General features: G+C 28.8%; 3 protein-coding genes across 3 annotated transcripts; 1 reads left to right on the forward strand and 2 right to left on the reverse strand.

Annotated features, from left to right (window-relative positions):
* Nucleotides 1–486: 486 nt before the first annotated feature.
* LOC126841790 (NADH-ubiquinone oxidoreductase subunit 8) lies at nucleotides 487–3,910 on the reverse strand. The gene is made up of 5 exons (XM_050578445.1): nucleotides 3,724–3,910; nucleotides 2,994–3,152; nucleotides 1,919–2,091; nucleotides 1,724–1,852; nucleotides 487–703 (listed from the first exon to the last, which is right to left on the reverse strand). The coding sequence occupies exons 1-5, from the start codon at nucleotides 3,749–3,751 to the stop codon at nucleotides 572–574; spliced, it is 621 nt and encodes a 206-aa protein (XP_050434402.1). The 5' UTR covers nucleotides 3,752–3,910; the 3' UTR covers nucleotides 487–571.
* Nucleotides 3,911–4,503: 593 nt separating this feature from the next.
* On the reverse strand, nucleotides 4,504–5,841 carry LOC126841871 (geranylgeranyl transferase type-1 subunit beta). Its single transcript, XM_050578617.1, has one exon. It carries the CDS (start codon nucleotides 5,622–5,624, stop codon nucleotides 4,593–4,595), a length of 1,032 nt encoding a protein of 343 aa, XP_050434574.1. The 5' UTR covers nucleotides 5,625–5,841; the 3' UTR covers nucleotides 4,504–4,592.
* A 504-nt stretch (nucleotides 5,842–6,345) lies between these two features.
* On the forward strand, nucleotides 6,346–11,038 carry LOC126841949 (lysosomal-associated transmembrane protein 4B). The gene is made up of 6 exons (XM_050578769.1): nucleotides 6,346–6,554; nucleotides 8,164–8,286; nucleotides 8,365–8,641; nucleotides 8,714–8,852; nucleotides 8,940–9,090; nucleotides 10,047–11,038. Exons 1-6 carry the CDS (start codon nucleotides 6,546–6,548, stop codon nucleotides 10,281–10,283), a joined length of 936 nt encoding a protein of 311 aa, XP_050434726.1. The 5' UTR covers nucleotides 6,346–6,545; the 3' UTR covers nucleotides 10,284–11,038.
* The last annotated feature ends 7,431 nt before the right edge of the window (nucleotides 11,039–18,469 follow it).

Raw genomic sequence — 18,469 nt, forward strand, 5'->3', positions numbered from 1 at the left:
AATGACTCAGTTTTTTTGGTTCACATTAAAAACCAACATTACGTTTGAGCATTAGGAACCTTAAAATAGCTACAATATTTTTAGTTGGCTAAGCTACGCTGAATTGGCTGTTGATGAAAATAAGTTAGTGCACCGATTCAACAGAAATAAAGCATAGGCTATCACTGTATGAATTTTTTGAACCCAATGCTCTTATAAACCATACATTCTTATATGACTTAGGCTAAGTAAACTTAACGTTTAAAAAATAGAAAAATAGAGTTCTTTTAAAGATAGGTATTTTGACTTCCAGTAAATTTATAATGAGAACATACAAAATTTCATTTTTGAAAATACTGCTGTAAACAATAAAAATGTATTTCAATGGTTATATTTAGACTTTAATAATTAAGTATTTAAAATACTTTTGTGTTACCAAAAACATTTACTAAAGCAAATTGTACTTATTACTTAATTTGTAACTAATGCAAATAAATTAACATTAAATCACTTTAACTTTTTTATCTTTGTTTGAAACATAAATAAAACTAATGCACATGTTTTTAATAATGACAACTACATCAATTTCAACTTAACGATAAAGATGATCGGCATGTATATTGGCTGCAATTTCAGATTCCCATTTATCACCGTTATTCAATAATTTTTCCTTGTTGTACAAGAGTTCTTCATGTGTTTCGGTAGAATATTCAAAATTTGGCCCCTAAAAAATTGTATTAATTTAGTTGATAGTTGTTAAAAAATTCAACCTACATAAAATATAATTGAAAATAAAATCCAAAATTAATAAAAGTAAAATTTGATCTAAATATATAAACACATGACCACACAATAGAGAAGAGTACAAAAGCACTAATTTCTGTTTTCTGCAGATTCTAAGAAAATATAAAAATGTAGACCCAGAGTTCTTTTACATAAATGTGTTTCGATATGTGGTATATGAGTAGAAACTTCTTCTTCGTTTGTCAAATTCTTATTCTGATTAAGATCGGTTATAAATTATCCCTATTGAAGCACATTGTCAAACATAATGAGTACTGCAATTAAGAGGATATTTTACACACAATTTTCCAGCATTCAAACATACCGACGCAAATGGGTTTTACTCACTCCGTGTTGATTTTAGAGCATAAATACTTAACAAAAACAAAAATGACAAGACTTTTAAGACAATGTCATATTCTTTTTTAATTGATTAATCTAATATTTAACATTTTAAATCACATTTTTTTACTTTTTTAAAATAACTACAACATTATTTTCAAAATTGGATATGACATTTTCTTCAAATGTTGTTATCTATCAATTTTATAATAGGTGTTTTTGCTATAAACTCTATGGACTGAGTAAAACGCATTCTGTGTAGCCATGTTTAGATGACATTTTTTCTCAATCACTGTCAAGGATGCTGTGATAGTCCGAAAAAACAATTAACTACTAAAAAAAGTCCTAGTTACTGAATTAATAGGAGATATAATTAATAATTATACCTCCTAGTTTAACTTTTAAATTACGGTTTTTCAAAAATTGCCTATACCTATCTCCTTAATAAGTACAACTTTTCTTCGATGAATCCCTGTTAGACATTTAAAACTATGTCATAATTTCAATTAGTATGTATTATGTCATTGGAGAGGATGCACAGATTCAAAATGGGATTCGTTAACCTTTTTATTTAATGTACTGAATATATTGTCCTAGATTCTACATAAAAATATTTTACTTCAACTATTGCATCAACGGGACATGCTTCTTGACAAAAACCACAGTATATACATTTTGTCATATCTATATCATAACGAGTGGTACGGCGACTTCCATCAGCTCTTTCTTCTGCCTCAATGGTTATCGCCTATTAAATAATATGAAAGATTAATTTAAAATATTGTTACAAATATTATGAATAATTTTTTTTTACTTGAGCAGGGCAAATTGCTTCACATAATTTACAAGCAATACATCTTTCTTCCCCAGATGGATAACGCCTAAGAGCATGTTCTCCTCGAAAACGTGGGGACAGTGGACCTTTTTCAAATGGATAATTAATAGTAGCGGGTTCTTTGAAAAAGTGAGCTAAAGACACAGCAGCTCCTGAAAAATAAATGCCGAATAAATTATTTTATTATTATTATATTAGAAAATAATTTCCAATATCTTTTAAATGTTAACATTTAGAAAAAAAAACACACGAATCATAACGTAGATTAAATATAAGTACATAGACTATTCTGGGCTGTTTGCTTATTTGGCAGTGCTGTATAGAACTGACCTTTTATTAAATCAAACATTTTTCGAGTCCATTTTTAAACTTTTTTTTTTTTTATAAAAGTAATACTTGTATAAAATGGCAAATGTAGAACAGAATATAGTTAAATTTTGTTTAAAAGGTTTAGGTATATAAAAAAATGGAAAATATTTTATACTTTAACTAATAAAAATTATGTTAGTTATGGTTGCATCAAAACTCACCATGAATTTTGTCTCTGGTGATCAGTAATGAAACTAGGGGATGGCTATTTTTGGATACTTTATATATACATAAACAACTTTATTTAAAAAAAATTATGCGAGTTGCCCAAACTGTGGGTTGCTAGATGACACAGCATACTACTTCAATCGTGATAAGAAATACAATAAATAATAAGACATGAATAAATAAAATAAATATATCAAACATTGAATAATAGAGTAATTAAATTAAAAAAAAATAATGGTGATTGTTAAGCGTTGTAATCCTAAACTGAGAGAGGGAGAGAAAAAAAAAAGAAAGAAAGAATAGTACACAATGTATTATACACGTTAATCTGTTGTCAGTTAAACATATGAAATATACATACTGTACTTCTAAAAAATATATTACTGAGTAAACTTAATCACAGGTTAAAATTTATTTAACGGTATAAATAATAAATCTGTTATCTTAAATTTGTAAAGCTATGGTAGTACGACTAAACATATTATACATAATACTACCTATAACAAATAAGAATTACCTCTAAATAGTTCAGTAGTAAAAGCATAAGAAACTGCTTGATCTGTAAGCGAATCCCAACTAACATCCTCAAATTCTTCATCCCGGTTAACATTTACATAGTTGGTTCGTGATATTACTTTCATAGGTAACCAAGAAGATGATCGCAACACAGGTTTACCTAAAATATTAAGATATATTAGGTTATACATATGACAGGGTAGCATCATGTGAGCTATTTGTAAATAAACGAATCAGTTGTTAGTAGAAAAAACTCAACAATGTTTGTTTTTTTAATTAAACTGTACATTACATCAACAACTTATAATTAAAGAATTTTAATTAAGTTAAAAAGTTACAATTATTTGAAAAATGAGAAGAATAAGAATATAAAATACAACTTTCTTTAAGCAAACTAAGGTAATTTTTCTGGGTTAGAATTTAATACAAAAAACTATTGTAAACATAATAGTTAAAAGTTATAGCATGAAGTATGATGTATATTCAGTAATTTGAAATACAAAATTGAAGAAAAGAAAATATTGAAAAATAATGTTACATGTTATTGATAAAGTAAATTTATACCAACAAAGTTCTAAATTCTAATAGTTAGTCTATCAAAGTGTAAAGCTAAACATGGTTAGCAAGTTATTGTTTACTACTTTCTTTTCATAAGATGAAATAAAATAAACACAATTTTTCTGAACATTTTTGTTTATGCTAAATATTTTTAATACATCTAAAAGATTTACCTAATCTGGCTAAAGCAGAAACGTTCATTTTAGATTTGAAGAATGTTATTAACACTGTACGTGTAAATTTAGGACAAATAGTCTTGTTAAGTATATTCAAATTAAGAGATTATTTAGATGAAAAACTTTAAAACTTGGGAGCTATTCTCTCTCGGAAGAGAATATTTAACCTTGCAAGCTGTAGATAATGAAAATCAACTCGACTGCAAATTACAATTGATAACTTAATTGATATGTATTATCACTTAAATAAGAGTCATTCAGACATCGTTTCTACCTTCATAATAATCCGAATTTATGCTTACACAAGTTTTGGAGTTTCAAAATTTACCAAAATTTGTAAAAGAATTTACCATTATTAAATGTTGAAAAATGAAATTTTCTTTTCTGTCTATGATGTATAAAATTGTTTGAAAATAAAATACTAGTATTATTTATTATTACAGTTAGAATTATCAAATCTAATAACTGACATGTGGAAATAAAGTATACTGACCTCTTAACTACACAGTAAAAATAATAAAAATATTTATAACACCTATGTATTAGTATAACATTAATTTTATTAGATACATTATATAACGATATGAGCATTTTTATAGTTCATATAATTTTTGTTTGTAAGCATAAATTCAATAACAATTTATAAACGTGTGTATACTGTGTAAAACATTAATGGCATCTAAATGTTTTATTATTTATATAATAATATTAATAATTAATTTTACTTTATATTTTTAAATTGTGCGTAGTTAAGTAGTAAAAAACATCAGTCGTCACTTAAATAAACAAATTTAAAAAAAGTAGATTTTATTTAAAAATATAACAGTACAAAATATTATGTTGTAGGTAAATAATTGGTTCTTAGTTTAATTTTGAATTTCTTTCAAATGATTGGTCGCTCGTACAGTGATATTTAATGCAGGATTAATTGGATTCAAGTTTTTCATTCCAATTAAACTTAATCCACACAGACTTAAACATGTGTGCATTGGATCTGGTATGGAGTCCATATCTTTACTAAACCCGCCAGTCAATAAATTGGCATTGTTTAATACAAAGTCTTTATTTTCTTCCTTATTTATTTTATCCAATGATCCCATAATACTTAGGGTAGCTCCAATCCAAAATGAATAACAAGTATCTGGTTCCTTATTTGGTCTTCCTTGGAAGCCATTAGTCTGACGATTTATAGCCCAACGTTCAAGTATTTTTAGTTTGCTATTGTCTAGAACATCATTTAGTTTGTTTAGTAAAGATAATGAAGCAATTGCACAGTAAGTTGATCCGCCATGTGATTCTGTCCCTGGGTTTTGTCCAAAGGCTCCATCGTAATTAAAACAATTTGAAATAAATTGTACAGCTTTATCTACATTAATGCCTGATAAATCATTTAATATTATACAAACAGCGAGTGAACAATAAACAAATCTCAAATCACTTTCACCATATTCGTAGTTACTTTTAAAACTTCCATCAGCTTTTTGAAGCGATGCTACACCTTGTAGGACTGCAGACTTATTTACACGACTTAAGTCATCACCAAGAGTTATCAGTACACACAAAGCCATATATGTCATAGCAACATTACTTTCACAATATTTTTCACAGCCTGAATGACTTTGTAAATGTATGACAGTAGTAGAACCCATAAATCCACATTTGTAAATTGGTACAGTTTCACTGGGTACAAGTTGCAGGCGATAAACCCATTCAATAATATCTTTTTTGTACTCATCGGTCAACAAATCTAAACCATCTAGAATGTCTAAGCCAACAAGTACAAAATATAAAATAGTCAGCCGTGAACAATCAAACACTGCCGATTCGGTGGGTAGGAGCTCCAAAGATCGGCGAAAATACTTCTTATGTTGTTCAGGCTTAAATTCCGTTTTTGTCATTTTGATGTATTTTTAACTTCGTATCAGCTACAATTGAATTTATAATTTAAAATTGGCATTGTCTATCATTACAGGTAACACGGTTTAACAAATAATTTCTTAGACGAGGATTTTTAAACAATTGGTTTAATAATAATAATAGTAATAAAAAATAATTAATAACGTTGAATCGATAATAGTAAAGTAAAATTAAATTAAAAATTATTTATAAATTTAATTGATATAGACATATAGTGGCGGGCGGTATCTTTTTTTTTTATCATTAAATATAGGCTATTTGGTATACTACAGCCATCGAGATAATGCATGATTATCATTGGTATTCACCAACTGTAATGATAAATACACCGTGGTATACCACTACTATCATAATATTTTCAAAGATATTTAATAAAAATAAATTACAACTTCCTATTTAACCATCTGTTTTCATCTCAGGCGTATGCTTATGACAATAATAATTGGCTGGAAACCTATATAGATAGGTGTATACTATACACCTTATGGCTTATTCTACTACTATCTGGGCGGGATGCGAGCGGGTATATAGTACGAGCACGCCGCACGGTTATTGTCGTATATACATATACATATACGTGTATAATACTCAACTGGGAATTTAAATGCGCATGAGTAGTAGACCTAGGGACGTCGTTAGGTTCTGCCGTCAGCGCTGTCACATCGGCTCGATGGAACTAAAAGCATGCTCCGTCTAGGGATATAATAGTGTATGCTGTATGCGTCATATTATCAATCAATACGTTGGTCGTACACACACATACAACTGCAAATAAATACTAGTGTACACAATTGCAGTCAACAGCTTCCATAAACAATCCAGGAAATAATTCGGTTTCTTAAATTTTAAGTGGTTATTTTTTGGTCGTAATTTGGAAAAAGGTTCATTGAAAATCCGGAGTAATGTTTACAGTAAGTATAAATCCTCACACGATTACATAAAAAGTATATTGTATCATATTTACAAACATTACATCACTTACAACAATATACCCATAGATTAAACATAAGTATAAGTATTTTTGTCATTATTAAATCTTATCATTTTAAAAGTCGTACAAATTATGTTGTATAAAGCGGCTTCCCACAACGTAAGCTACGAGTCTCTCAGCCGTTAAATGCGTTGTGGGAAACCCTTGGCTTAGCGCGGTTCGTGGCGACTCGAATATTGTCTGTAAATCGGTCCCGAGTCAAAGGAGAACGCGCCGCCCTAAGCAAGAGGGCTCGCCTAACCACTCGCCATGAGAAAGCTTAAATTTGCATTGCATCAATCTTGATGTCACTTGGGCGCGCCAGAAGCTTGCCAAGTCACGTGTCTTGGAAAGCCTTTAAGCTGCGTATCGACTACAAACAGCAAACCCTCAAACATTAGCTTGCGCGGCAGTCGATCTTAATTGATACCTAGTTGCTTTGTGAGTTAACTCAAACTTTGCCGCGATCAAACATGCTGCGGGGAGAACCAGTTTTTGTCGGTCTTTTGGCACGCATCAGAGGAGCTTCATTTAATGGCTCGCGATTGCCGCTAAAAGTTTTTACCTAAATTGGCTTGCATGGCAAATGAATGTTTTAGTTCTAAAGTTAAGATACTAAAAATATGTTTATTTCCGCGTGATACACACACATTTGACTCGAGTGTACGCTGCTACAGTATTATTGGTATAAATGCACTTTACTAAGCACCCTTTTTTTTTTTGCCAGCATGTAGTATTTTTCATATTTCTGTGTGTATAACAAAGGTCGGCGGCTACCAGTTGTTATAGCTAGCGGCTTACTATACCTTTGTCTACGACGGGAGGATAGGTCAGGTTAGGTTAGGTTTGGTCTCATTAGGTTGCTGACGCTTTTAGAGAGGTTAGTTTAGTTTAGTTCTTTAGGCAAGCTATTTCTTCCTCTGGGGGGGGTTTGAGGGCGTGAGCCCCCAACTAATGAATACAATTTTCTTAAAGTTTTAAGTTAGTAAATCTTTAACTATATAAAATTACTTCCTACGCCTGCTAGCTTCGGGAGCTACCTCGAGCACCTTCGGAATTCTTTGTTGGATGGAAGCTTATGCTCCTAAACTCCCAGAGAAAAAAAATAGCTTGCATAAAGGACTAAACTAACCCGATACTGTTCTGGACGCTTCCAGTCCTAACGAGACCGAAAATAACCTAACAGAACTTATCCTTGTGTTGCCGACATGTATGGTGTGGTAGCTATGGCCGCAAATGCCGCCACCCACCCATTGTTATACACGCAGAAATATGCGAATTTGAAGTAGCTATAACTTTGATTTAGAGGAGTCTGCCGATTTTTGACTTCAGATTCGTTATCAGGGTAAAAAAAAACACTACAAGATGGTAAAAAAAAATTGCAAAAATGATATGCCCGGTAAAGTGCATTTATGCCAACTAAATTATGTAAACCATTACCATTGCATTTTTAAAATTGCTTTGTGTAAACACTACAATTATAAAATTGTTGAAGTTTATTATGGAATATTATGTAACCTAATAAATAAATAATATTAAAATATTTATAGTTTGCAAGTGACTGTCCTGTGAACAATGGGCTTAAGTTGGCTGAACGGCGAAAAAATGAGTGGCGTTGTTTGCTCTGTTGTCATGTTCGCACCGGAACAATTTTTCTTGGTATTTGGCACCTGGTAATACATTTTTTTATTTTTGTATATTATACATAAGTCATAACTTCATATATGTTTATACAATTTATCTATTTTTAGTTGTTGCAATTATTGGGATTGAGTGCAATAGTAGTGTTCTTTCGTAACCCTGACACATTAACATATATTCCAAGATCAGAAATAGTACGTAACGATCTTATGGGTATAACTGAACAAAACATTCCAATAAACAACGTTGAATCTACTAAATTCTATAACTATGATAACGAAGAACCAGTTCAACCACCTAATGTTTTATCTGCTTCAAATAAAAACAACCAAGACGACACAGACGTTTTTACATCTTATGTGTTTGCTACTTTTAAAGCACAATATGGTGAGTAAATTTATTAATTTTATCTTGTACAAGATTAACAAATGCTTTTTTATATTTTGCTAATTTTTGCAGGAGAGTTTAATTTTGCAACGGTTGTACTAATAATCTTGGTTACCATAACAGCCACTATGCTTTATGGCGCTATAAAAGGAAAACCTCTGCTGTTTTTACCGTTCTTCACTATACAACTACTTGAACTATGTGTGACCATGTTAGTTATATTTAGTGTATTTATTGTTATTACAGTAATGACAATCAAATGATTAAATTTTAAATGAAAATATTTTGTCAATTATAGGATGTCAGCATTAGGATTCTTGTTTTATTTACCGGACTTTTATCGTATGCTTGACTTCGCTCAATCGGAGTATGAACCCAGTTTGAAATGTAATCCGCATTACATAGTATTGGTTGTAATCCTTTCAATGACTATCTCAATCATAACTAAGGTTTGTATATTGTTTTTTAAAAGTATGAGAGCAAATGTTTGGGGAAACTTGTTTCTACCGTTAAAGCCCCCAGTGACTGTACTTTCTTTTTGCTCTAACGTGTCTTACAATGACTTCCTAAAGTCCACATAAAATAAGTTGACATAATCCAAACTCAAAAAATGACCATATTTTCTAATTTTGCAATTTTCAGCACCATAACTTAAAAATAATGTCAAATTTTGTATTTTTCCAAACAACCAAACTTTTATGGAGAATAGATGATCTCAAGACATATTCATGATCCGTAAAATATCATTGTTTGATTTTCTAACATTTATATTATTAAAAATTGTCGACATCAAATTTTAAATAAATTGTTTTAATTTAGTGTAGACATACTTTAACCCATTAGCGCCTAGCGTTGCCGTATGGCAACATCCAATTTTTTCTAATTTTTAAGTATACAATTTTCTTTCTTTTTTTTTTTTAATTTCATCAATTATTAAAAAAAAAACTCCGGCGTTAATGGGTTAACTGCCGAGTTCTTTAGAAAAGTCCATCATAAACATGTTTTTTCATACAAAAAAGTGCTGTGATGCTTTAAACCGGCCCGACATGACTCGTGTACTTGAGGACTGTTGTCATCGCGGATGCTGGCCAAATTATTGTCTTTCTTATGGCGATTATGAACAATCTTAGTCGATGAATTACACCGAGTTGTGTGGGAATCCCAGCAATAGTTCATGTTAATATTCTTTATCCCTTTGACTCGTGTCACCTATACCAACATCCATCGAGAAACGCTGAGTAAAAATAATCATCATACTTTATGATTAAATTAAATAAATAACTCCTACACGACTTGTAAAGCACAGCGATTGACGATTATTCGCCAAATACGCAAGTCGTGTGGGACTGGCTTTATAACCTAACTATCATTAACTCAAGTATACATACAATTAAATTTTTTTTAGACTTATTATTTGGCTGTGGTTTGGAGCTGTTACAAGTATTTGAATCTAAAACTGACTGCCTCAAGGCCAACTATACACTATATCGAATCAAACTTGGCTGTTCAGAATCTTTTGCGCATGGACGATAATTTCGCTGATAAAAAAAAGAAGTTCCCTACTCCTCCTCCATCATATTCAGTAGCTGTTGGTGAAGCCAACGTGTGCCCGCCAGATGTACCCCCTCCATCATACCGCTAATTAACTAAAACTTGTAACGGATATTAATTAAAGTTTAAAAGTGTTCCCATTTTTTTTTAAACTTTAAAAGGTTTTAGTTTAAAAATCAATATTATCAATTTAGTTGTTATGACCTAGTCTTTTGAATGTACTATGCTAATAATTTGTTTAAGTAGTAAAAAAATCATAGTATCATACAATTAGTATAGAAATTAAAAATCAAAATTTTTAAACCATTTCAAATTCATTGATGGTTTTTTTCCTATTGTTATAATGTTATAATTTTATTTAATGGTGCAAATATGAGTTTGTGATTTATTTATCGATTCAACCTAGGCATAATGAAGTTTCCTAATTGTGTAAAACCAGGGCTTAGAATTTGTATTAAAATTGTTTCGACATTAAAAATTAATAATTGGTAAAAAAACAAAATATTGCACAAGTTGATAAATTTTTAAATTGCTAGTAGCTTATAACATACATACAATTATAAAAGTTAAAGAGTAATCGTATAGAAATTTAATATTTTCAATTCTTAGCCCTGATACTTTTTTTGTTATAGCTATAAATACATAATACGTGTCTGTCAATTTTATTGATTTGTAGCCAATATTTCATTGATCTGTGTAATTAAAGTTCCTTGTGTGAGTCTATTCTTATTATAAACTTTTCTTTTTTTGTTTTTAACTTCCAAATTATAACAGTTTTCATTTTATTTAATACTGTATTATATTTTTTGTATAGTCAGAAACAAAGTAAATGATGCATTTATTGAATTTAGTTTTATTAATTTACCTATATAATATTATTGGTTATAATAACCCATTAACATATCTGCCCTCTAATGTTATTATTTCTTTTGTTGTGTATTCTCTATAAAGTATATGATCATGCATACCAAAAAACTGTTTTCTGAAATTGAAAATTTAAACTATATAAATGATTAGATAGTGATAAATTAAAATTACTATATTTTAGTGTTCAGTTGGACCGTGTTAAAATTGACCCAATAATGATTTTCCTCGATGTTGCGTATGTATTAATGTTGGTGTAATTTGATTGTGTTACTCAAGATTCCTGATTGCTAAGATTAGAATTCTTATAGAAAAATAGAAATATATTATAATATAGAACGCATTATAATGCATTTCTTTAACAATAAAAGTGAAGTTACAATGTTACTTGAATAAATGCTTACAATGTAATATTTTTTGTTTCGTTTTATTATAACAAAGTGTTTGTTTACTCACATACCAATAACCTATAGTTTTGATGTCATATTAATAAAATTATAGTAATTATTCATTATCTTCATAGTTTATTAATTAAAATACAAATTTTACTGTTAATGTCTAGAGAACAAAGATTATTAGTAAATGATAAATATTTCCAGGAAACATTTTACTATCGGACGGTTTGGTGATTGCCATTCTTAGTATAAAGAGTAATCACTAGTGTTTTATTCTAAGAATGAATCAAACAAATTTGAAATGATTTTTATTTTATATTGAAAAATCGATCAGATTTTCAGTTCACCCTTACACTGAGAACATAGTACTTATTACAATAAAGCTACTATTCGGCCTGTGTATTATGTACTTGCATTAAACAGTATTATATTGAATTCACCTATTTTAACCTATTTCACCTATTCACCCATTACGATCGAGCAATAGTTTATTGTCTACGTGAGAGGGTTGACACTCGACTATATAGCAATTACCATATATATTATAAGGATAAACTATATTAAAATGTAATTACATTTTATTAATTACTATAAAGTACTTGTAATTAGTTTAACATGGATTACTGTTGGTGGGTAAAATAGTTATTGGCTGTTTAGTATGATATAATGCATAATTAACTTGTATTTTGATTGATGGAAAGATCTTGCATTATATTAAAAGAACGGCTGTAAGTGAACGGCGATGGGTCGCATGTGCCAACGGTTTAGCAGTTTGACAGCAATGCCATATATGATCTACCCACATACGAGTGAGTAGTGACGTCATATATTTGTAAGTACCGGCTTCGTATGATGTGTGAGTACTTATAATCATTTTAATTTTTTAATAATGATATTGTAGCAAATAAGTCACGAATATTTATTGTAACAATCAATAATAATACGATTTCCTGTCGTGCAATTCAACGTCATTTTTGTAGTATAATAATTTGTTTCGTAAACACGTCCGCCACCTACACGCATCATGCGTTTTTATGAATTAACATAAAAAAACGGGTTTTAGTGCAATTTGTATAATATATGTAACGGATGGATGAACTTGCACGCTTGCTCCTACATTTTATTTGTACAGACAGAGCTTGCGAATTAAGAACGGTAGCCGTAGGTACGTCAGAGGAATAAAAAGCTATTTATTATTGGTTAAGGAGTAACAATTTAAAAATCGCGTAGGTAATATTATGTAGTGTTTTAAATTCTAGTACAGTTTCGAAAAAATTAAGGTCAAGCTTATGCACTAGAAAAGTTATAATTTAATCGGTATTTACCACTTATTCTAAAAACTAATTTGAACCTTTAAAGTTATCTTAGGCAGTTTTTTAGTTCTCGACTGAGATTTTTTTAGTTCGAAATACTCTTAATTAGGTTTAATTTAATGTTCTTACATTGTCTTGTACAAACCCATTTATTTTTATTTTTTTTAAGTGTAGTTAATTCTTTCCTCTTAATAAAATAAGTTTAAAAAAGCATCACCATAAGCTAAAATTGGAGAGAGACCATAGTTCCTCTAATATTTTTAAAGTCCACTAAATAATATTGTTTTTTTATATAGGTACAGGTAATTGCAAATTTTATATTTATTAATGTGGTATTGCGAAATATGCGGATTGACATTTTTGCCATACCCTCACTGTAACTCTGGATTAAATAAAGTATACATTAATATTAACTGTTGGCTAATGATATTGTTCGTAATACCATTTACTAATTAGGATTTGACCACATCTACAATTAATCAGCGCACTGTAAACAGGCGATGCGGTATAACATATTATTATGTTATACTGGATACTTATACGCTTAAATAACGATTATCCACAAGTGGTAAGTAGCGTATTTCTATGTATAACAATAAATTATCATAAAATGTATATGATTTTTTTAAATCGCTTTACCTTCACTTATATAATTAGTACATGTCATAATAATAAATATAACAGGTATGGAGCACAGGTACACAATTCATTTAAACCATTTACAACTTTTATAGTTTTAATGTCTCTTGTAGAGCAAGAGTTGACCAAACCAACCTAAACAGGTCGTAGACTAAAATAAAAATAGTCTTATAAACAAAAGTTTTGTTACATATTTGTGAAAATTGTATAAAAAATAAATTACATCGAAATCTATAACGGATTTACTTATATCTACATTGAATTATAGTACTGTCAAAAAGAGATTAACTACTTCCCGCTCTCCCTTAACCGTCCAACTTTCAACTTTTATTTAAGTTACACCAAGTATTTGTGTTTTCCAATCTATGTGGATTTTGAAAGTAAAATAGTATCTAACGAAATAAAAGTTTGCCGTTTTCCTTTGATGAAAGTTTTTTAGATTTTTTTATTTTTTAACTATAATTTATAGGACTGTAAAATTTTGTTTTATACGGTTTTCTTTTATTGTAAATAATATTATTGTCGATGAGACAATATATTATATATAAGGCATCTATATAACGGAGCTTGTAGTATCTATTCGTGTATGTAAGCCATCAGCAGAAGACGATCATCAATAGTCGATGACCTTCGACCATGTCCATATTTAGTAGCAAAACCCCTTGTGTGTACACGTACCAAATGCCATAATTATTCGTTTTTACTTTCAAAACTACCTCCATATCGAGACAACTTGCATGACCACAGGGCTCCCAAGAACTGCTGATGACAAATGTGCGATGGCTACGATTGTTTTTTTTTGTTGATGTCTACAATATAACTATACTTGTTACTTGTATACATAGTACTTATTTGTAATGGTAAAACACGATTGATGGTCTAATAGATTAAATAAAAAATTCACACAGGTGTTTTTGTATTTTACAGTACTTATCTGAATATTACGTTTTTTTTTAATTTTATTAAATTTATTATTTTTAATCTGTTTGAAATACGATAATTTTGTAAAAAATAAATTAACAAAATGATTTACTCGTAGGCAGCAAATGAAAAAAGTGTAATGTTTAATTATTTTATATTAAAAGAAAACTATTAAAAACTCTTCTTTAAAAATAGCGAGTAATCTACCTGAATTAATCTTGATATTGACATTTTAAAACGAAATATTGCCTAAATTTACACAAACTAAAGTAAATATAAATTCTTACTTTAAAAAATAAAAATAAAATAAATTATATCGAATAATAATTATATAAACTGTACTATATATATATTTTTAGAGACATTTGTTTACTGTAAAATATTTTTCTAGTAAATATTAGTAAAAAAATAGCTATCATTATTGTTCTTTTTTGTCTAGTATGATTAATTTAAAATTACATTTTTGAAACACATAAGCACTTTGTGAACGATATTGATTTTCTGGAGTCTTAAACTGTTGATTCAGTCCTCATTCCTCAGATTATCTAGCTAATTTAGATTATCCGCTAAAAAATAATTTGATTGCTAGCATTTAGTTAAACATGAAAGTTCTATTATAATTGAATTAAATATTCGTTAGCCTCTACAAGTTGTTTGTTTACTTATTAGGTACTAAATATACATATTACTTGAGTATGTAAATGTGAATACGTTTACCTAACACTTACAATTTTATCGCCCGTTGATTGTGGTATACATTGTATCTGCTTATATAGTATACTGTAAATACTGTATGTAGGTAATTCCAATAAATCATGTTTTCACGAGAAATAAATGGAAAAAATAATCGCATATATGCATGTATGTATGTATATATATATATTTTTTTTTTATTCCTATACATTTCTTGAATTATGGTTATTTAAATAACCATGTTATTGTTTGTCCTATAATTTGAACAGTAATGGTTAGGTATACCTGGTACACTATAATAATAATTATGTGAGAGTACTTCAATATTAATTCACTTTGAATATTAGTCGTCGGTCGTAAAAATTATGTTTTTTGCAGTGTTCTTTAACTTACAGAAATTAGGAACATGGTGTATAAGTGTCCATAACTATACTTATATGTTATGGTGAAAAAAAATTACTTGTCACATTCCATTTGGACAATACAGTCAGTTGAACGATTCTTCAAGTACTCCTTGAAGAATACTAGGAATCCACCTGACATGTGTACGAGGACGTAATGTAAAATTATGATTCTGTCTACACTCTACATATAATTATATTATGTACATTTAACAGGGTAAATATAACAACGACGTTGGCACAGATCGAACGTGAACTTGATACCAACTCTAAGTAGAGGAATAAGGTCATAATGATCGTTAAGATAATATATATCAACATGTCTAGTGAAGTGTATACTGTACATAGTTATAACAATCGTGTCAAAATGCTAACAAACAAAAATTCTGCAAAAAAAATTATACAACTTGATTAAAAACGTCGACAAAAAAAAAATTGGAGGATGAGTCGTTTGTTAAACTTTAAAGTGTATAGTAATTACTAATTATTAAACATACCACTTGTTTGTATAAGGTATGCATATTGTATCGCACAATAGCAAAAAGATTCACATAATATTTGTGTATATGTTAATTTGGTAAATCATCGTGATTCACTCTACGTATAATATATTTAACTTAAAATAAAACTAGGCAATATAGCCTTTCACGTTTATTATGCAGCATATTATTTGTATATAACAAACCATCATTACCGGTAATTATTTATGTATCATTTAAATATAAAAACTATTAAATTAAGAAATGCATTGTTACTTCACTCAAAGTAGGTAATATTTAACGCAATCTCGTTATCTCAATAAAATAATTAATTATTAATATTAATAAGCTACAAACAAAGCATGACTAATTAACTAACAAAACCGTTGAAATGTAATTTTTGTGACAACTGATAACCATATTATACTTGTTGTATTTTATAATTTATCATAAACCATAGAGTAGAGTTAACATTTTTTTTTAAATTTTATAATATGGAATCTAATAATGTAAAAGTAAATAATTCATTATTTTAAGTTCATCTTTGGATAACTATTAAGCATGATTAAATAGCGCCCGCAAACAAATTTGTTATGTCAAACTGTCACACATTTAGTGGTACATTCAAGTGTAAACATTTTCTGTCTAATAATAATAATAGTAATAATGTTTTATAGAATATTACAAGGTATTTAAAAAAAATTTCTTTGAATAGATTAATCAATACATTTTATGTCTTAATCTATAAAATCACATAAAAGTGTATATTTTGCTATTTTTTTAATTGAACGCCTACGGCTCGCAATAAATATTGCAGTGTTGTAGTGATCTGATATTAATTAATAACAAAAATATTATTAATTCCTAGTATAGTGCATAGTTCTGATAAACAAACCAGTGTATTACGTAGGCGAGTTTTTTTTTAACCAAGTAATCGCTAACCTGGGAGGCAACTGTTTACACACTACTTCCTTCCAGACGTAGGCGAGTTATATATTTCCTTACATGTCTGTGTCTAGTCATTAATCAATATTTTTCATACATTGGTTTACATTTAATCTAAATTGCTAAAATTGTGGTCAAACAAACACTGAAAAGTATAATAAAAATTAAAATACAAAACATTACATTAAAAAATTGCACAACTAAATTTCCTCCCATTCAAAGCAATATAATTTAACTTGGCTTACTGGTTATGTGTTTTGAGGATCACATATAATATTTACAAACATGTTTTTAATATATCAAAAACATCAAACCAAGTTTAAATAATACATTTTTCAAGATCTTTCCATAGGCTAAAGTTATTTCGTTATTTCGTGGACCCCCATTGATCATATTTTGTAACATTAATACTATTGATTAATCTAACCTCCCAAGTCACGAAGGCCAATTTTGGATTATTTGCAATATAGGACGTATAGACTATAGGAATTGTGTACATAATTGAATAAACATTCGATGCCTCCTACTTAATAAAACCAATTATTACTCGATGCACACTTTGAATGGTTAGTGTTATTATTAATAATAATAATAATCCAGTTTGCATATGTGACCTATGAATTATGATAGTAAAATCTACTTATTAATACGACTATGATACTTATAGAGCATATTTGTATTTTTTTTTATGTGGCAATGAAAATGCTTTATGTTACTAGAAGGAGGTGTATTGATAATATCAAAATTAGAACTTAAACGTGTGCGTGGGTGTTTTATTATAAAGACAATATAACATTATGTATTATACAACGATGACAAAAAAATAATATCATTATTTTATAATCGGATAATCCGACTACGCATAAAAGTTTATAAAAAAAAACATCTATCATGTATTGTCTTATTGACAAATTGTATTTTAACACATTAAGATTTAATAATGACAATACTAAACAGCAAGCATTAGTATCTAAAAAGAAATACTGTTATTTTTAATAAGTTAAAGTCATTTTTTGAATGTTAAGTTAATGATTTTATGTGTTAACTACTCCAACGGTAAAATAACCTAGAAAAACTTCCAGTTAGTGTACATAGATTAAGGCATAATAGATTATACATAATTGTATACAAATAAGTTTACTAAATACAAGAGTCATGCGTTTTAACAAAAATTTGCAATGCGTAATAGTTTTTGTTTACCTCATCCTATAATTAGTTAATTTAAAAAAAAAAACACTAGCATTAATTGTATATTCTATATAATATACTCACCTGTTTATTATATAAAACAAACATTTACGAGAATACACTTGTAGTATAGTCAGTAGCGTGTTAAAGGGGAAGGTCCTACGGAATTCTCAGACTATTAAAACGAGATAAACTATTTGGCTCACTGTTATTTTCATTCGTAATTCGTATTCTTATTCATTTTAGCAGACTTTATTTGCCTACACATAGTTGTTATATGATAGAAAATAGCAAAATTTAGGTCAGAATGTTATTGAGAAAGCTCTACAAGTAGGCACACAGTAATTTAAATTTAATTTAATATTATGATTGTTTAAATGCCAACTAGGACAATTTCAAATTAGTTTGTTTCATTGATACTAACACTTGAGTGTATAAT

Source organism: Adelges cooleyi, unplaced genomic scaffold (genome assembly GCF_023614345.1).
Source record: "Adelges cooleyi isolate 19-005CV unplaced genomic scaffold, UGA_ACOO_1.1 ACOO_flye_CR_arks_rails_tigmint_CR_PRNA_41, whole genome shotgun sequence".
Lineage (NCBI taxonomy): Eukaryota > Metazoa > Arthropoda > Insecta > Hemiptera > Adelgidae > Adelges > Adelges cooleyi.